Below are 20,731 nucleotides of genomic sequence, written 5' to 3'. Positions count from 1 at the left end.
TGTCTGCATGTTTCTGTTTTAATTGCTTATGCTTGCTTTTGTTATAGGTGAACTCGGTGAACTGCAACACAAGTTGGAAAATAGTCCTCTTTATGAAATGGAGCGATAACAAAGACGATATCCTGAAAGGGGTACGATGAACAATGCACCTGTGAGCCAGTGTGGTGTAGTGGTTAAGAGCGGTAGTCACGTAATCTGGGTAACCGGGTTCGCGTCTCCGCTCCTGCACATGCAGCTGCTGGGTGACCTTGGGCCAGTCACACTTCTGTGAAGTCTCTCAGCCCCACTCACCTCACAGAGTGTTTGTTGTGGGGGAGGAAGGGAAAGGAGAATGTTAGCCGCTTTGAGACTCCTGAAGGGGAGTGAAAGGCGGGATATCAAATCCAAACTCTTCTTCTTCTTCTTCATTGCTAGGTTTTAAATTTCAAAAGTATTTGTTGAACTTCCTACCCATTTGCCTTCTCATTGCCTTTGCAGGGAGATGTGGTGCGGTTGTTTCATGCAGAGCAGGAAAAATTTCTGACTTGTGATGAGCACAGAAAGAAGCAGCACGTCTTCCTGAGAACCACTGGGAGACAGTCAGCTACTTCTGCAACTAGCTCAAAAGCTCTGTGGGAAGTTGAGGTAAAGATGGGAATAGAGATTTCTGAATAGGTTTGTTATGAGTATTGCCTTTATTTAAAACCTAGATGGAAAGCTCCATATACACCAAAGCTTGTTGTGCTTCCCATCCTATATTTTTTCCCCTACCTGGAAACACTGTTTATATTTCAAAAACAGCAACATGTTCTCAAGGACAGGTTATTAACTGGATTGGATACCTGGACACCTGGTGTTGTGCCTGGAAAGCTGGTTGAACACTTTAGGAGAGCTTTACCCCTCACCCTTGTCTCACCTGATTTCTGTTACACAGTGCAGGCTGGCTTGATGTTCAAGCAGTAGGCTGATGTTTAAACTTCCTTTCCACCTGCCAGAGTGGCATTTCAGAGCAGCACCTGCAGACCAGGTTAGAGGGTGCTAAAAACAAGCCCTCTAAACTATTGAGGCTAGGAGGATGTTGTGTCACAGTTGTCTTAATAGTCTTCCTCTTGACCAATTATGTCAAAGAGAACAACAACTACCAGACTTTAGAAGACATCTGAAGGCAGCCCTGTTTAGGGAAGCTTTTACTGTCGGATGCATTTCTGTGTTTTGAAATTTTGTTGGGGGCCGCCCAGAGTGGCTGGGGAGGCCCAGCCAGATGGGCGGGGTACAAATAATAAATTTATTATTGTTGTTGTTATTCACAGCATCATTTTGCCTGCACAACATTTATTGTGGCACCAATAAATGCACAGTATACATCTCCACAAACAAATACATCCCCAAATATGGATGTTACATTATCTCTCAGCGAGGAGTCCAGGCACCAAAGACAACCCTTTCCTCCAGAACTCAGTCCATTTCACCTGTGGTCATAGAACCACTCCTTTCTGCTCTCACTCAAGGCAGCTATCCTCCGATACCAAGCCATTCTTTTTACACTCACTGGTGCCAATGTTCTTTCAGCGTAGCATTGCTACTCATCATAGGAAGATGCACTATCACAAACTATCAAGATGCACTATCACAAATATATTTTGTCATAGCTGTTTAGACAACTTCTTTCTTGTTGATCGTCCCACTTCTCTTCCTCCGATCTGTTAGCTTTGGCCCATTCTCTTGATTACCCTCTGGTTTCTGGAAGCGCATCTCTTCTTGCTTGTAAAAAACGATGTGTCTGTTACAGGTAGTACAACATGACCCTTGTCGAGGTGGTGCTGGATATTGGAATAGCCTTTTTCGTTTCAAACATCTTGCCACTGGACACTACTTAGCTGCAGAGGTCAGTATCCCAAGAACCTTTTCCTTACATGCTGCCTTCCTCCTTTGTTTTATAGGTACTGTTGCTCAGGATAAGTACTGCATAACTAAATTGAGACTTGGAAAGAATATCTTAATCTGAAGGGGTTGCAAGTTAGGCAGCACCGACATTTCTTTGAATTAAGCTTGAAACAAACACTAAACTCTCTCCATAAGTGACTTTCCTACTATAGAGTTCTGTGGATGTACTTTAATAAATAAGTGCCCTGAAAACTGTGATATCTTAAAATGGTTGATACAGTCACCTCAAAAAAGATGTTGTAGAGTTAGAAAAGGGCCGCCAAAATAACCAAGGGGGTGGAGCTATTCCGCTGTGAGGAAAAGTTGCTGCCTTTGGGACTTTTCAGTTTAGAGAAAAGACGAGTGACAGGTACCGTAATACAAGTTTATAAAATGATGCATTGCATGGAGAAAGTGGATACAGAAAAGTTTTTCTCCCTCTCACATAACACTAAAACTCATGGGCATCCGATGAAGGCTGAATGTTGGAAGACTCGGGACAGATAAAAGGAAGTTCTTCACATAGCACATAGTTAGTCAACGGAACACTATCCGACGGAAGGCAGCCATGGGCCACCAACTTGGATGTCTTTAAAAGAGCATTAGACAAATTGATGGAGCCACAAGGCTAGCGACAGTCACAATGGCTGTGTTCTACCTCCACTGTCAGAGGCAATATGCCTTTGAATACCACTTGCTGGGAACCACAGGTGGCCAGAGAGCTGTTGTATTCTTGTCCCGCTTGCAGGTTTCTCACGTGCATCTGGTTTGCCACTGTTAGAGCAGGATGGTGGACTTAGACGGGTCATTGGTCTGATCCAGCAAGCTCTTCCTATGTCCTGCACAAATTTGCTCATATTAAAGAGCTGAGCCAGCACACTACACTGATGGGTTTTTCTTTTTTATTTTGCTTTAGCCTTACAGTTGCTTAGCTTGCTTTTGTGAGTGGCTTGCCTTAGCACGGCTATGTTAGCATTTTATGAATTTATTTATGCTCATTGCGTACTGTGTTATAGATTTTGGGCGGGGGGGGGGGAGCTAGTTGTTGTTTTGACCTGCTTGTGATTCTCTTCCATCAGGTAAATCCTGACTATGTGGAAGATTACCAGGAATGTCAGTCCTCAGTAAGTATAGGCAAGAGTATCCTCTTGCCTCTAATCAAGGGGTGCTGACCAGTGCTCAAATTATTGGGGGATTGGAAGTTAAGGGGGCCCTTAATGAAATCCACAAACTCAACCCCTGCCTACCCCCCCAAATGTTAGCTAAATTATGCCCCTGATATGCTTCTAGAGTTTCTAAAGTAAGTCTCTAAGGGGGCAGCACAAAAAATAAGGGGGCTAAGCCCCGCCTGCCCCCTGTAATTTGAGCACTGGTGTTGACACAGGCCCTGGTATGATTGGCAAGCATGTAGACAAATCAAAGCTTACTGTGCAATCCTAACCATGTCTACTCAGAATTAAGTCCAATTGAATTCAGCAGGGTTAGTATTGCAGCTTTTTGTTAACCTCATAATTGATAACGTATTTAACATGGCATTTTCCACTGCCGTCTCCAGTGATACTGGGCTGTGGTAATCTTTAATTACCTAGGTAAGATATCTAGCTAAACAAATCTGCTATCCTTCTGCCTGCTGTAATCTCACCTTTATTTATCCAAGCATGTTATAAAGCCCTTCTTACAACTTGGTTAGAACAGTGTTTCTCTACCTTAGAAACAGGGAAACTATATCCCTCCATTGAAATTGTAGTCACTCTCGAATCTTGCTTGTAATAAACGATGTGTCTGTTGATAAGTTTCCAGAACAGTGAGCAAGCATTTTCTGTGCTGCATGACCAGAAAAAACAAGGAGCTGAATGTTCCCCACTCCTGAATTACTCTTTAAGAAGTATGGTATATGCAGATGCTGATTGTCCTCCAGACTGTAGGAGGTTGAAGGTCATGTCTCCAATGTATGGATAATAGTGGGGTGTGTGTGTCAGCATTTGAATGTGCCAAACTAGCTGTTGCAGTTCGGAATGTTTATGTGGTGCAGGGAGCACATTGGGTGCGAATAGTGGAGGTGAAACTGCAGATCTTTGTCTGTGAATTGAGCAGCAGCATTTTCACAGGGTTCTAAGCACTTGGAAGTGAGATGCTGTAATTAAAGGACCTCAGGAAGTGTGTATGTGTGTGTAGAGAGAGAGAGACAGAGAAAGTATATGTATAGATACAGGAAATTGTATCCCATCTCCTGATTGAGGATATTGTGTAGGACAGTGGGAGTGTCAGTAACCAGAAGGACATGATTTCAGTGCTAAATTAAGGAGACTTGTTCAGCTCTTTCAGAAACTATTAAAAGGTTTCTAATGGTGGTTTGTGCACAACAAAACACAGAGGTGGGTATTTTGTGCTGTTCATTCAGCGCTGCTCATTTACTGGCTGAAGGAATACATCAACAGAATGGGGGGTGTGTGGAGATGGTTTTAAGAGATACCTCCCTGCAGCCCCCTCCCCCTGCATTTAGGACCTTCCAGAGCAGATTTAGAGGGTTAGGGAACCTTTAGGAGGCAGCACCGAAGATTGGCTTCCTCCCCTGTACTAATGACAGTTTCCTTCCTGGCAAACAGCATTGGATTACCACCCCAGACAAGAGACTCTCCCATTTAGAGTTGTGAACACTTGGGGAAGGCAGGGGAATTTGGAAAAGCCCTTAAGGACACTTATCAAAAAATTGTAACTGTTCTAAAAAAAGACTGAGGAAGTTCAATAACATGTTAGTTTCATTACAAGGTTGCTGATTTCAGATAAATTTTTTTAAAATTTTTTTGGGGTTTTCCCCTTTCTGTTTCTACATGCTAATGCTGTGAGAGCTGCTTGTTGCTCATAGCTATTTCCAGCATTTTATCATGCTTTGCTTTCTGCAATAACACAGAACTTGGGGGACAGGAGGAGAAGTGGGGATGGGAATGCAACTATAAGCAGAAATTGTAAGTTATTTTTGAACTGTTTTAAACACTCTGCTTTAATTGCTATAACCTGCCCGGGGACTTTGCATGAAAAGTGGGTTAGTCATCACTGAAATCATCATTAATATGTCAAACCCAAATTCTATTTACAACTTAAGGTCCTGGAATGCATGATATAGGCTGTCGCACAAAATAATGCTGTTCATATATATTTTTATATGGTTATGAAGAAGGTCCTGCAGAGTGTTCAAAACACACACATGAAGCGACCTAGCCCTGAACCTAAATATTAGTGAAGGGGGAGGAATTAAAGTAGTTCCCTCTTTCCTTTGCTTCCACCCAAAACCCCTTTCCCCACTTTATAGCTGTGTTAAACAGGGTAAAGGTAAAGGGACCCCTGACCATTAGGTCCAGTCGCGGACGACTCTGGGGTTGCGGCACTCATCTCACTTTATTGGCCGAGGGAGCCGGCGTACAGCTTCTGGGTCATGTGACCAGCATGACTAAGCCGCTTCTGGCGAACCAGAGCAGCGCACGGAAATGCCATTTACCTTCCTGCCGGAGTGGTACCTATTTATCTACTTGCACTTTGATGTGCTTTCGAACTGCTAGGTTGGCAGGAGCAGGGACTGAGCAATGGGAGCTCACCCTGTTGCGGGGATTCGAACCGCTTACCTTCTGATCGGCAAGTCCTAGGCTCTGTGGTTTAACCCACTGCGATACCCGCGTCCAAGTTACATCCATCTAAATATAGAACCCATCTGCTTTTCCTTGCACCCCCACCGTCATCCCCACTGTCATCAACATGTCTAATTTCCAACATTCCCCTGTCAGCTTACAATCCGACAATGCTAATTGAAGTTGAAATCAATCTGTAAAGCAGACAATGAAGGGAATGCTGAGAAAAGTGCTAACAAGTGAAGCAAGTCTGTTTCATCCCTTTTGCTGAGAGTCAGTCTGCCTTCAGCCATTCCATTCAGGCTGCATCCCCACTGGTTGTTATAAGAATTGTAACTAAAAATAACCAGCTTCCTTAACTTACCCTTTTCTTCCTCCCTCCACAATACATTTTCCTTGTGTGTGTTTTATTTTAGATTGTAGGCCTGAGAGCCGGGAGCTTTTTTTATTACTTTTGTAAGCCAATCTGGGAGCCCTTTTGGTTAGATTGGGAGAAATGCTTCAAATAAGAAAGCAGAAACAATGGAAGCTGGAAGAGGGGTAAAGTACTTAGGTTCAGGAGAAGTGCAGCATGGGAGAGTGAGAAGAACTCGCTTATTGAGGTTCAGAGCTTGCTGCCTTATATGCTCAGAGCCCAATGGCTGCCAGTTTCCTCATTTTCTTTTTTAGCTTCAACACATTTTGCTTGCACTACATTATGTAGGAAATGCTAAGTTTTGGTGGGGTCACTTTTGTGGTTGACAGATACTGTCAGAGTCTCCTCGGGAGGGAAAGAATAATTTAACAGGCCTGGTATTTTGCTTTATCAGTTTATTACCAGGGTTTGCTTTAAATCAAGTAAAATAGCAGGAATCCCAGGAATGCCTAATTTAACTTACTTCTCGACTGAAGTTCTTTGATAGCCCTTCTGTGTAATCAGGGATTGCATCTGGGGGCTTGTGCACTCTGAGCATGATATCCCACTGTCCAAGGGTAAGGGGACTTTGCTAGATGGGTGTTGAGCCACTAGGGTGCACAACAAGGTTGTCCACAGCATTTACATAATGCTATGGACTTTGGGGATAGGATGAGTTGTCTTGCCAGTAACTGTGTCACAAGGAAGAACCAGTAGGTCCCCATGATTGTGGCACAGGCCCATGTGGCACTGCTGTTGTCTTGGCATAAGGGCTGCATAGTTATCTTCTCCTCCTCTGTTACATATTACTCTAATACAGAAAAAGCAACATTCCAAAAGCCTTAAGGGGAAACTCTGTGCAAACCAATAAACAACTACGTTTCTTACACACACAGAGGTTGGAGGTCTTACTAGCACTATTTCCTCTTTTCTTGCTTTTAACCACCAGATGGCGAGATTAGACCATAAGCAAGATAAACACAGTGTGAGGCAAATTGATTTTTTCCCCTTTACAACAATGTAATGGTGTGTGTAAGAGAAAAGACGAGATGGTGTGGAGATGGTCGCTGGATACATAAGCATATGGTAAAATAAGACATCAAGGGCTCAGTCAGTCTCTTGCACACAATTTCGTCTTCAACCAAATCAGGCTCCTTTTAAGTTCTCTTCTTTATGAACTAGAAATACTTGGCAGTGTACTCAACAAGACATTGGGCCAAAATCTATACAGGTGATCTATGCTTCCTCTTCTAGGTCTACATTTTACTGCTCCGTCCATACACTGCAAGGGCAGTTTGTGGTGCCTCAACTAAATTACCTCCCCTCACTCCAAACTCCACTTTTTGTAAGGGCTGGCTTTACCTTTCTTAATCTTGATTTGTGCGGTGGTCTGAATTTTGCTTTTCCTCTGCCTCCTTTCACTTACAGCGCTGCGGAGTGCTTCTTCGCTATGGTTTTCTTGGACAATGTTTCTAGTTCATTGTGAGGTGCTTTTGCAGAAGGGATTGTTCACATTTTCTGTGGAGGAGTTGCAACGGATTCAAGTTTGCCTCTAGGAAGATGCGTGGACAAGCCACTTGCAGTTACTTATTTTATGTGCATGCACCCATAGAAACTGTTACTTCCGCCAAGTAAAAATCATATGCCTTTTTGTATTTAGCGTTGCTTTCTTGTAATTCAGCTTTCTAACAATATTTGTTATTAATTAATTAATTAATTAATTAAATTTACATATCACCTTATAGCTACAGATCTCAGGGTAGTCCAGCACCTTCATATTTATTATAAAAATTGAAGAAAAGATAATTCATCCCCCCCATTGTATCCTTGACCTTTCCAAGAACCTTCAGTTTTTTTAATTCATAAGATTTATTTTTAGTGGAAGGCAATTTCCACTATTTCCCACCTTCTCTCTGCAGCCCTCTACATCACCTTTCATCCTCCTCCAAAGGGTCCCTCAACCCTCTGAGCAGATTTTCAGGGGGCTGCAGAGGCAATGAGGATTTGGCCAAAAAATGCCTCTCCCTACACAAACGGAATTCAGGGGTCAAGCAGATATCAACTTGCCCTTAAAACAATGAGAACAAATATGAATTAATTGTTGGTTGCCAAAACTTGGCAGCTGTCATTTGGGTTGCCTAACTTGGGTAGAATTGTCCTTTCTAGGAGACTGAGGGGCTCTGGAAAAACCTAGGCTATGTCTTGGCTTCTCAGTGACTTTGACACAACCCAGCTTGATGGTTTACTGTAGCTTCTAAGTCTTCTGCCCAGTTCTAGTTAACCCTATTAGATTGTGATGTGCCATTGAGTTTTTGTGCCTGTATCTATATTTGAAATGCTTCAGTTATAACCATGAGGTGCTCTGCCTTCCAGCCTGGGCAGGCAGCTTTGCAATGTTGATTTGATTTGCAATTTCTTCCACAGCTGGATCCTGACCAGGATGCAGCCAGAAGGGGCTTGCATAATACTCCAGAGAAGATGGCATACTCTTTAGTCTCTGTGCCTGAAGGAAATGATATCTCTTCCATCTTTGAGCTTGACCCCACTACTTTACGAGGGGGAGACAGCCTTGTCCCAAGGTATGATGTTATAAATGATGAAGGTGTCTGCAGCTGTTGTGAGACTTTAAAATGCCTGACCATTTGCCAGGCAATCTTAGATAGCTGTGGCAGACAGTTACAAAAGGCAGCACTTTTGCAGAAACAAATTGTGACTTATTTTCCAGTGCTTCCTTGATGTGTTTATGGCTAGGAAACAGCACTCCCCCAAAATCTGTGCCAGTGAGTTGGCCCCCCCCCTCTGGAATAGCTGAGGGCTGCAGGATGAAGCATTGCAGCTCCCAGCACAACGCTGGATCCCACCTTAAAAAAAACAGTGTCACATTACAGCTCTTCAACTAGCATCCGGTTTGTACCTGGGAAAGATCATTTGGAATAGTGAATCAGGCTTCCTAGAAGTCATTACATACTGAATACCTTGCAATTTAAGACTTGGCTGCATTTCATATTCTAGTTGAAATAAAACCTTGCAAGTAAAAAATTAAAAGGAGATTCCAAAGGTGTTGTTTTTATTTGAAAAGTATTGGCTTACTGAGGAGCTTAATAATATAAATAATACCTGGTTCTTTTTAGGAACTCCTATGTCAGACTTAGACATCTGTGTACAAATACCTGGGTTCACAGCACAAATATCCCCATTGATAAAGAGGAAGAAAAACCCGTGATGCTTAAAGTAAGTCATGCAATGAAATCTCATCTGTATCTCATCTCTTCTGCTACCAATAAAGCTATTTCAGAGAAGACACTGATGAATTCTTATTTAGGACATGATTCACACAGCATTGCTTGGGCACAACCCCAGTCCATTATTAAAATGGAATAGTAGAAGAATATAAATTAACACTTTTCATCTTAAATTGAAAGAAATAAGTATCTCTTGGAAGACCTTGCAAAGGTTTTTGTGTATCAGGTACGATACTCATGCTGAGTGCTTGTCCATTTGTCTAACGACAAGTCCCTCTACTGTCTCAACACTTAAACCCTTATAGTAGCTAGTCTCTCATCCAATTATTTATTTCAAGCATTGATGTACTGCTTTTCATCAGAAAAGATAACAAAGTGGTTAACAAATCATCTTCCTCGTCCCCGCTGCTTTTTTCTGGTTTAGCACTAGAGTCAAAGGGGAAAACAGAAGTCAGATCATAGCCCATAATTAAAAAATAAAATAAAATCCAATGGATAATAGTAGAATATTCACTAAAAAAAACCCTGAAGAATCTGAAGCAATGAGTTTGGCTTGAACTATGATAATTAAAGACAATGAATTGCCTATTGTGGTAATGGAACTATTCCTACCACAATTTCACAATAATGTTTGGAGAACCTGAGCATTGTTTCCCTAGGGTCTTCATTACAAAAGCATTTTCTCTGTGAGATTGTGACTAAAATTGCCTTGTTTTTAAAGATTGGCACCTCTCCAGTAAAAGAAGACAAAGAAGCTTTTGCTATAGTACCAGTTTCTCCTGCAGAAGTCCGAGACTTGGATTTTGCAAATGACGCAAGCAAAGTATTGGGTTCCATTGCTGGCAAGTTGGAAAAGGGGACAATAACCCAGAATGAACGGAGGTAAGGAAAAATAATAATGCGAGCTTCTTAATGGGAAAAAGATGTTCTCCAACATAAGACGAAGGTTGAAAGACAGAGAAGGCAGCTTTGTTTATTTCATTCATTCATTTAATATTTAAGTTACTTATATACTGCTTTTCAGGTGGATGTCACAGAGTAGGAGTGTTTGCAACAATAAGCATCAATTTATTTTTAGTTTTTAAAACATGCTAGGGATTGTTAGAAAAGGAGTCAATAATAAAACTGTTACATGTTGTAATGTTGCATGAGTTTCTTGTACCAATTTCTTTCATACCTATGAATTTAACAACCCCTTCAAGAATTAATCAAAATATAACTTTGAACTTTTAAATGTATCTTTTCTTCATTGTAACTCAGTGGCTTTTAAGAGGCTGATATTTTCACTGTTCATATTATATTTTGGATTAACAGCTAGGATTTTCTTTCAAAACAAACGAACTGTAGGTCTGTTACAAAGTTGCTGGAAGATTTGGTATATTTTGTTACCGGTGGAACAAATTCTGGACAAGATGTGCTTGAAGTCATGTTCTCAAAGCCAAACAGAGAACGACAAAAGCTAATGAGAGAGCAAAATATTTTGAAACAGGTACAGTAAATTGTGTTTAATAAGGTTGTTTCTGATGACATAGATGTCACAAATAAAATAGCTGGTGGTCTGGACTTCTTGGGATAAGGGGCTTGTAAATAGAGATGCTGCAACATAAATCCCTGGCCAGAATCCCAGATTTCAATTGAGAATTATTTGTGAAATTGGACCCTGAATAAATGGGCGACAAAATATCAAATGCTGTTCAATGTAAGTTGTGAATAGTGGGGCAAATATCTGAAGTTCACATCTACAGTGATGGGTGTATGCTAACTGGGGGAGAGAAGTTGAAGTCATAGGTAATATCTCTATGAAAAAGTGTCAGCCCAGTGCATGACAGTAATGAATATTTGCTCCATGCAAACATGATCTAAAGCCAATGATTGTTCTTGTTGACTTCCCGGTTATGGTGTGAGCAAAGCAAACTATGATACTTGATTTGGGCATAACACTCAGCCAAGGAGTGTGGCTTATAGCTCCCACTCATGTTAGGAGAGGAATGAAGTAAATCAGTCTGCTCATTCTTGGTAAACCTTTAACCATGGTCTACTGTAACATGTGAACCAGCCCTTATATAACTGATTATAAGGGGAAGTTTGCTTGTCTGGTGTCACCTGCCATGCTCAGAAGCCTATTTTTTAAAATGCTAATTTGCATATGGATGGGGTTTAGCAGCTTGGCAATATAGGCTTCTCCATCATGTGATTAGTTGCTGTAGGCAAGGATCCTGGCATGTAGACACGGCCTCTGCTGAAAGGGAAGTGGCTGTCAGTAGATAGGATCACTTCAATCTCATAATAAACCTAAGGCAAGACTCTGTGTCGATGATATTCATGGTTCTAGTGCTGCAATATTAATGCTGATTAATTTCTTCTTTCTTTCTAAAATAATTTGCCAGATATTCAAGCTGTTACAAGCACCATTTACTGACTGCGGAGATGGACCAATGCTGAGACTAGAAGAACTTGGAGACCAACGCCACGCTCCTTTCAGACACATATGTCGGCTCTGTTACAGAGTTTTGAGACACTCCCAACAAGACTACAGGAAGAACCAGGTTAGCAAGGAGTTTGAGGCAGTCTGGTGTGTTTCTAAAATGTAACCAAAAAGGACAACTGAACTGCTTGGTGTAAAGGCTTTTGAATCATTTACATTCTCTAGCCTCCCCACCACCACCCAATAATGATCAATAAGAATAATTGTTTGCTGTTAAACCCAAATCGTTAAAAAACTATGACTTACGCAAAGAACAATTGGGCTGACTGCAAGCTGGAACTGCAGATCCAAGTTAGACCAGGCAGTTCATATGACAAAAGGATCATGCACACCCTGCTTTCAGTAGTCTTTTCTTAAAAACAAAAAATCACATCAAGAAATCAACATAAATGGATAATTTCACATTTCCTTTCACTCTAATGGTTTTTAAGTGATGTAAGCATCTAGTCTCTCTCTCTCTCTCTCTCTCTCTCTCTCTCTCTCTCTCTCTCCACCCCACCCACTTTCTCTTTGCAAGGAATATATAGCCAAGCAGTTTGGCTTTATGCAGAAGCAAATTGGGTATGACGTCTTGGCAGAAGACACCATAACAGCACTGCTCCATAATAACCGCAAGCTGTTGGAGAAGCACATTACTGCTGCTGAGATTGATACCTTTGTTAGCCTTGTAAGGAAAAACAGAGAGCCGAGGTAAGAGAAGACTCTTCCTTCTACTGATTAGACAAAATAAATGGTGCATAAACACTCCTGTAGGTTTTCTGAAACTACCTGAATGATTGGTCAGTAGTCTGTTTTCATGCCTGCCTGGGTCTTTCTGCTTGGAGAAATTGACATGCCAACACTTGTGAGCTTTCCACACAATGTCATGAGTTGTAATGATGCACAAGGGGCGCAACATAAGTTATCTAAGGGGTTATTGCTACAGGTACGTAGGGGTTATTATCAGTGCCTGTGCCCTGTGTTGTTGTCAGCAGACACCCAGTGAATACTTTTGGGGTCACATCTGTTATGTGTTATAATGTCTGGATGCAGCCTAATGGGATGAAATCTACTGCTGATTCAAAAATGAATAAACACTGGTTTCGTGGGAGTCATGATGAAACCTAGCCTTATGAAGAACAGTTGAGGAAGTTGGGTATGCTTAGCCTGGGAAAGAGGAGACTGAGAGGAGCTGTGATAAGGTAAAGGTCAAGGTACCCCTGCTCGTACGGGCCAGTCGTGTCCAACTCTAGGGTTGCGCGCTCATCTCACTCTATAGGCCGGGAGACACTTCCGGGTCACGTGGCCAGCGTGACGAAGCTGCTCTGGCGAGCCAGCACCAGCGCAGCACACGGAAACGCCGTTTACCTTCCCGCTATAAAGCGGTCCCTATTTATCTACTTGCACTTAGGGGTGCTTTCGAACTGCTAGGTGGGCAGGAGCTGGGACCGAACGACGGGAGCTCACCCCGCCGCGGGGATTTGAACCGCCGACCATACGATCGGCAAGTCCTAGGCACTGAGGTTTTACCCACAGCGCCACCCGCGTCCAAGGAGCTGTGATAGCCATCTTTAAATATCTAAAGGGCTGTCACCTGAAAGATGAAGCAAGCTTGTTCTCTCCTGCTCTGGAGGGTAGGACCGGTTTGCTTTTTTGAGGGGGGATACTCAAGGATATGTAGTAACAACACCTTTGTTTTTCTTCAGATGTTAAAAGTGTGGCATTTGCTGCAACTACTTAATGGTTCTTTCTAAAATAAAAAAAATTAAAAAGAGCACTGGGTAGGCCCAAACCAATGGATTCAAGGCAAATTCCAACTCAATACCACAAACAACTTTCTGATGGTATGAGCTGTTTGACAGTGGAATGCTCTCACTCAGGAAGTGGTGGACTCTCCTTCCTTGGAGGTTTTTAAGCAGAGGTTGGATGGCCATCTGTCATAGCTGCTTTAGTTAAGATCCCTACGTTGCAGGGGGTTGGACTAGATGACCCCTGGGATCCCTTCTAATTTTACAATTCTTTGACTTTATGATTTTTTAAAATACTTTTTTTTGTAGAAAATGAGATTTTAAAAATGAGATGTCTGATGACAAGAAATGATTCGGTAGGTTAGGTGCATCTGGTAAGTTATTAGTTGCACACCCTATGCCTTAATCTTTTGAGGGCCTGGCGGGGGGGAGGTATATTTTATCACCTTCCTTAATACAGCTCTTTAGCATTTGAAACACTGTACAAAGTTTAATGGGCTTTGGCTTTCCTTTCCCATTAGGTTCTTGGATTACCTTTCAGATCTTTGTGTGTCCATGAACAAATCTATTCCGGTGACCCAGGAGCTGATTTGTAAAGCTGTGTTAAACCCAGCAAATGCAGACATACTCATTGAAACCAAGTAAGTTGAGGTGTTTTTCAAGAACTTTCTTTTAGAAATCAGAAGATTGTGGCAGTCTGAGCCTGACAGTAATGACACACACAAAAATTTCCCTTCAATTTGGGGAAAATACAGATAATATGTAGATTATTATTTTTGATGGAACAATGGATTCTTCAATCTTTTAATCCTAGAAGTAGGTGTGTCATGAAGTAGATTTAAAATTAACAAAAGCCTTTATCCTACGCCAAGGTGTATGTAGTGTGGATGTAGTGTTGGCTGGTAGAAAATGGCTTTCTGATAACAAATAGAAGAAACTTGTGTGGCTTCATTAAGATATTTCATATAAATCATTGCTTTTCACTTTTGCTCAATTCTTAGACTGGTCCTGTCTCGGTTTGAATTTGAAGAGCTGTCGTCTGGAGAGAATTCATTGGAGGTTGGTGAGGATGAGGAAGAAGTCTGGTTATTCTGGAGAGACAGCAACAAAGAGGTCCGCAGTAAGAGTATCAGAGAGCTGGCTCAGGATGCTAAAGAAGGGCAGAAGGAAGACCGGGATGTGCTCAGCTACTACAGGTTAACACCGCAAGCGATATTTGGCTACAGCAGTGTAACCTGAAGTGTATAGACAACTGACTCTAGCTATTTGTAATGTTAACCAGCTTCTAGAAGACTTCAAGGTTAATTGATATAATTGGTTAAAGAGATAGCTCTCAAATGATGCTTTACATAACAACAGTTTCATACAGCTGTGATATTGGTTCTTTACAATCAAGCTACATTTTTCACTGATCATTGGCAAAATTGATTGTTCAAATCTACTTTTGTATTATAAACTCCTTAAAATCGTTTGGAGGCTTCATGTTTGTTTGGTGGAACTTGTCCAAATTTCTAAAATACATACATAAAATACATTAGTTTTTTTAAAGGTTCATCAGCAGTTCCATCTGGGATATTTTTCAAATTGGATTTAAGGAAATGATAGTAATGTTGAATTATAAAAGGTAAAGGTAAAGGTACCCCTGCCCGTTCGGGCCAGTCTTGCCAGACTCTAGGGTTGTGCGCTCATCTCACTCTATAGGCCGGGAGCCAGCGCTGTCCGCAGACACTTCCGGGTCATGTGGCCAGCGTGACAAGCTGCATCTGGCGAGCCAGCGCAGCACACGGAACCCCGTTTACCTTCCCACTGGTAAGCGGTACCTATTTATCTACTTGCACCCGGAGGTGCTTTCGAACTGCTAGGTTGGCAGGCGCTGGGACCGAACGACATGAGCGCACCCCGCCGCGGGGATTCGAACCACCGACCATGCGATCGGCAAGTCCTAGGCGCTGAGGTTTTACCCACAGCGCCACCCGCGTCCCTTAATGTTGAATTATATGTGGATATATATATATATATCCGCATATATGTAATGGGTCCAGAAGTGAGAAATTTAGCCTCCCATGGACTGCTAATGTACTTCTGTTCCTGAAGAAGTGTTATTTCTGCTGCTGCATCAGAATATGCATTGTATTGTTCCCTCTGAGGTATTTTCAGTCCCAGGCAAGCAAAATGATACTCTTCTCCTTCTCTCCTAACTCCCAAAGGTACCAGCTGAATCTTTTTGCTAGGATGTGCCTTGATCGGCAGTACTTGGCTATAAATGAAATATCTGGCCAGCTAGATGTAGATCTCATCCTTCGCTGCATGTCCGATGAAAATTTGCCTTATGACTTGAGAGCCTCGTTCTGCCGGCTGATGCTGCATATGCATGTTGACCGCGATCCCCAAGAACAAGTGACACCAGTAAAATATGCCCGGTTGTGGTCAGAGATACCTTCTGAAATTGCAATCGATGAGTGAGTATTTTGTGATCAAATGGTTCTCTGAAACGAGGGCCATCAAATACCTAGATGCTTTTTCGCTCCTTTGCACAATGCCTTGTAGCAGTCCTACTTTGAGACCGTATTCAGGAATGTCAGGAGTGACTGCTTGGTGGCTGGCTTTTGGAAAGCAGGAATGCTTGCTCCAGAAGCCACATTTTTTAAAAAAATAATAATGCTAAAAATGTTACAGAATGGAGCTAGATGGACCAGTGGTCTGACTCAGCATAAGACAGTTTTCTGTGTACTTTCTGACTGACTCAAGAAAAGGAAAAGAACCATAAGTTTCCTCTGGCATTCACCCATTTGAAGTTTTTTTGTTTCATTTCTTCAGCTATGATAGCAGTGGAACTTCCAAAGATGAAATCAAGGAGCGGTTTGCACAAACCATGGACTTTGTTGAGGAATATTTAAGAGATGTTGTCTGTCAGAGATTTCCTTTCTCTGACAAAGAAAAAAATAAACTCACCTTTGAGGTAAATATATTTTCTTTTCTTTTTAAATAATGCTGAGTTGTAAAACCTCTGAGTACGGTAGATGCTAACTCACGCTGGAGCTAATCCTAAATTGCCCACATAGTTGGACTAATAGTATCAACAGATGAAACTTCCTTACACTAAGACAGGCAAAGCACAACAATAACAAGTGAAACTATACAAAAAAGACCAAAAAGAATAGCAAGTCATTAAAAAGCAGAAAAGCCCACAGAAACGATTGCAGGAGATCTGTTACGAAATACTGAGAAAAGCTCCCTGAAAAAGCACTGCCTTAGGCTGGTGTCCAAAAATCAATGGTAAAAAACATGAAAAATATGAACTAGCAGATTTAAATCCAGAATATTCAGTTTCTATATATAATACATCTGTATATGCAGTGAAACACATTAGAATGCTTATTGAAATACAAAAAATTATGTTTATGACTACAAGGTATAGTGAAGTGATACAGCATGGTGTGTTATGATTATATATTCTGAAAAATAAAGGATAGTTGCATCCTGTTCCTCCAAGCAGCTCAGGGTGGTAATTCAGGGTGTTACCAACTTTTAATGCTCCCAGTGGCCCAGTCAATTGAGATAGGCTTAGAATTAGTAACTAGCCCGAGATCTTCCACTGAGCTTCATCTCCACGGTTGAAGTCTACCAGCGTACCACACTGGCTCTGTGCAGATCCTTTGAATAGTGGGTGCCAGAAAGTCAATATTCAGGTGCTTTGGTACATATCATAGAGATTGTAACAAACCATTTTTTGTTTCTTTTTAAAACAATAGGTGGTGAACTTGGCCCGAAACCTGATCTATTTTGGCTTCTACAATTTCTGTGACCTGCTGAGGCTAACAAAAATCCTCCTAGCTATTTTGGACTGTGTCCATGTTGCTACAATCTTTCCTATCACAAAGGTTGCAAAAGGAGAAGAGAGTAAAGGTATGAATGGCCATGGGGGCATAGAGGAAGAAAAACATGCTGTTGAAGAATGATTGGTCTCTGTCGGTGCCATTTGTTTTTGTCACCCTGCGTCAAGGAGTGGGGGAAGCAGGCTTGTAAATTGTAAAAGATAGGCTGTCTAGCACTGTTCCTCCTGAGAAAGCTGACTCCTATCATGGAGGCCTCTTTTCATGAAAGTCAGGTGTGGGGAACACCTAATATTCCATCCATATTTGACAAGGTTCCTCTGGCTAATGATGGTGGTAGTTTGTTGCTCTGGGTTGCAGACAATACTCACAGGAGTTTGAGTTTCACATGGCTTCTGCATTTTTCACATGGCTTCTCCTTTGCTCTCAGGCTGTGCTAGCTAAAGAAACAGTATCCATATCAATATATCGCCCAGGACCGGAATGAGGAGCAGACCACAATGTCAGCTATATCACTGGTGAAATTGCCACCGCGCCTGAGTCTCTCTACTAGTAACTTCCTCCAGTGAGCATTGCTAGCAGAGGGGCTTAGGAGCGGTGGTGGTTTCAGTAGCGATATATCATCATATATCATACTGCACAGAGGGAGAAAAAAGCTGCATCCACGAGGCGCCAGTACAGCTTGTTCCTCCCTCTGCATCTTTAAAGTGCTTGGCTGAGAAGTGTGCAGCTGCTGCTCCCCTCAGCTGAGCTGATACCCCAGCCCGGCACTGGCTCCCATCCAAATGGGGAGAGCACCGGGGATGGCTCTGCCAGAGATGGGGAGCCTTCCCCATCCCTGGCAGAGCCGCACAAGAAATACCTGGTACTTTTCCCACTTGTCCATGAGCGGGGAGCACCAGGGATGGCTCAGCCCTCCCACGCCCCAGCTGAGCCATACAAACAAGCTGTGTTTTCCCAGCCCGCTACGGCCAGGCGCTGGGGTGAAACTGCCTCAGCACCCGTGATGATTGCTGTGGCAATTGCACCCAGCACCTCACAGGCTGAGGCCAATGTGACTTGTTTTTTCAACATTGCAGCACATTGCCAGACCGTGATGTTTGGCTGGTGATATTGAAAAACTGCTATCACCCAACCTTGTCTATGCACATTATTAACATGTGCATGTGCTCATGAGCTTGCAACTGCATGATGGAACGTGGACTGAGCATATGAGCTGGTGGCACAAAATGCATGCCATCTCATTTATACCTGTTGTGCAACCTTCAGCATCTCATTTATACCTGGCTTGCATCTGTTCCCAAATGTTATCAGTGGGATGCATCCAACACTATCTGTACACAAATGTACAGAATGTATGCAATGGAATGGACTTCCACTCATGCAACATATTTTTACCTTGCTCTTCCCCATCCCCAGCAGCCCTCCATGTAATCTCAAAATCTGCTCCGGAGGGCTGAAGGAACCTCTGGAGCAGATTTTTGAAGTGCATAGTATGGGACAGGAGAGGCAGGTAAAGATCCATTCCTTCTGCCATTGTTTCACATGGTCAGGGGAGAGGAAGAATAAAGTATAAGGATGCAAATTTTGGGGGCAACTCCCATGCTGCATGTAATATGTGGATTTCCCCTCAATATGATCTAGCGGTAGGGTTTGTTTCTTTAATTAATGCATTGGTGCCCCACTGAAAAGGCTTTCAGTGCACCTTACAAAAATCGCTAGTAAGGCAGTCCCTGCCCTTAGGCTTGCAGTGTAAAAGTATGTCACACAAGGAGAAAGAGTTGGAGAGGAGGGGGAAAAAACAGGTCCCAATTCTTAAAGTTATAACTACAACTTGGAATAGAAATTGCTTCGTACAACACAGTTCCTGCTACTTTCTGTAAGTGTGGAAGGTGTTGCCTATTTCACAGCATGTAGATTTTTTTATAACAATGTTGTATCCTTAATTGTATTATATCGGATTTGTTTGTTTTATTTTTCTCTGCCTTTGCATGCCCATTTTGTATCACTGCAGATGAAGGGCGATCTCACAGCATTTTAATAAATAGCAGAATACCACAAATACATTATTTCTGCAGTTTGTAGGTTGCACATGTTGCATCCGATAGATAAGCAGCAGGTACACATTAAATCTGATTACGCTATACAGTAATGTGTGTAATAGGCTGAGACAGGTAATGCTGAGACAGGTCTTAACTTAATTACTGTATTACAAAACTTTATCCTGTATTGTCTCTCTGAAGGGAGCAATGTGATGAGATCTATCCACGGTGTTGGGGAGCTGATGACCCAAGTTGTGCTCAGGGGTGGAGGGTTCTTGCCCATGACTCCTCTTGCTGCTGCCCCAGAAGGTAACGTGAAACAGGTTGAACCTGAGAAAGAAGACATCCTGGTAATGGACACCAAGCTGAAAATCATTGAGATACTTCAGGTATACTTCAGGTGACATAGCTTAGAAAACTATATTGACGCAAGAGCTGTACTGTCACGCTTAAGTTGTTTGGGGATTTTTCATTCTAGACCATTGTTCTCTTTTAGACAGAATTAGAAATGAATAATTTTTTCACTGGATGGATTGCGTGTAAGCTTTATTTTTTTAAAAAAAAATCATTAGAAAAAGAATTAATAAACATTGTTGCAAGTATTAACAACAACTACTAATTGTGAACAGTTGCAGATGTTTAACCCATGCCCTCATTTAAACCAGTTACATACTTAAAAACTTTTGCGTGCAAGGTAACTACAAATAACCCAGCTCCTATAAAACATTGAGCAGTCAGATTGAAATACAGACATTGTTCAGGAGAGTTGGAGCAGAGCAATCCAATGGAGGTGTTCAGAAAGCTGCGTGCTCCCATGACAGTATTTCCAAGGCTTCGTTTCAGTTCCACTGCAGATCCTATTTTGAAGGCTACGGCTTTGCAACAGGCTGCCTGACATTCAGTGTGCTGTGCATTGTCATCAACCCAACTGGGGCAAGGTTTCTGGGTCAGAGTGCATAGCCCTGGGATAACTACTGAAAAAATATATTATAAATTAGAAGGAAGCTGAAACTTTTTGTGTCTGCTCTGTAGCCTGTGCTACTCTTAGATAAATGCCATGAGGAAGGGACTGTAGTTCAGTGGATAAAGTACATTTTTTTGAAAGTGGAAGGCCTCAGGTTCATTTTCTGGCATTCTGCAGCTAAAACATCAGGTCACAGGTGACAATAAAGGGAATTCTCTGGTCAAAACCCTGAGGAGCTGCTGACAGTTAGGATGCACAGAACTGGGCTTCATGAGCAAGGCTGTTCCTTTCGTTCCTCAGTTATGCTTATACAGATTTATTAGTTAACTTACCGAAATGTATAAGCATGAACTGACAGGGTAGTACTGACTGATGCTGTGACTTTAATGTGAATTAAAACAGGAAAATGTGAATTAATGTGAATTAAAACAGGAAAAGCCAGAATGACCATCTTCTTGAGAGCCAGTGTGGTGTAGTGGTTAAGAGCGGTAGTCTCGTAATCTGGGGAACCGGGTTCGC

At 42.1% G+C, this 20,731-nt stretch overlaps 1 protein-coding gene across 8 annotated transcripts in view; it reads left to right on the top strand.

Annotated features, from left to right (window-relative positions):
* ITPR1 (inositol 1,4,5-trisphosphate receptor type 1) overlaps window positions 1-20,731 on the top strand; it is a 217,209-nt gene that overhangs the window by 83,789 nt on the left and 112,689 nt on the right. For 6 of the 8 annotated variants that reach the window (XM_082209119.1, XM_082209121.1, XM_082209120.1 and 3 more), the window contains 16 exons: window positions 48-131; window positions 478-624; window positions 1,769-1,864; window positions 2,982-3,026; window positions 8,344-8,498; window positions 9,051-9,150; window positions 9,883-10,043; window positions 10,509-10,650; window positions 11,549-11,707; window positions 12,164-12,336; window positions 13,895-14,014; window positions 14,375-14,569; window positions 15,581-15,832; window positions 16,191-16,332; window positions 17,126-17,279; window positions 19,450-19,637. In XM_082209119.1, coding sequence (XP_082065245.1) covers window positions 48-131; window positions 478-624; window positions 1,769-1,864; window positions 2,982-3,026; window positions 8,344-8,498; window positions 9,051-9,150; window positions 9,883-10,043; window positions 10,509-10,650; window positions 11,549-11,707; window positions 12,164-12,336; window positions 13,895-14,014; window positions 14,375-14,569; window positions 15,581-15,832; window positions 16,191-16,332; window positions 17,126-17,279; window positions 19,450-19,637 — 2,313 coding nt within the window. The remainder of the gene's footprint in view (window positions 1-47; window positions 132-477; window positions 625-1,768; window positions 1,865-2,981; window positions 3,027-8,343; window positions 8,499-9,050; window positions 9,151-9,882; window positions 10,044-10,508; window positions 10,651-11,548; window positions 11,708-12,163; window positions 12,337-13,894; window positions 14,015-14,374; window positions 14,570-15,580; window positions 15,833-16,190; window positions 16,333-17,125; window positions 17,280-19,449; window positions 19,638-20,731) is intronic. The other 2 variants (XM_082209117.1, XM_082209122.1) reach the window with 1 other exon arrangement.

This window comes from Podarcis vaucheri (genome assembly GCF_965113315.1).
Source record: "Podarcis vaucheri genome assembly, chromosome: 2".
In the NCBI taxonomy this organism is placed as follows: Eukaryota; Metazoa; Chordata; class Lepidosauria; order Squamata; family Lacertidae; genus Podarcis; species Podarcis vaucheri.
Note: the sequence above shows the minus strand (reverse complement) of the source record. Positions and strands in the feature narration are given on the sequence as shown.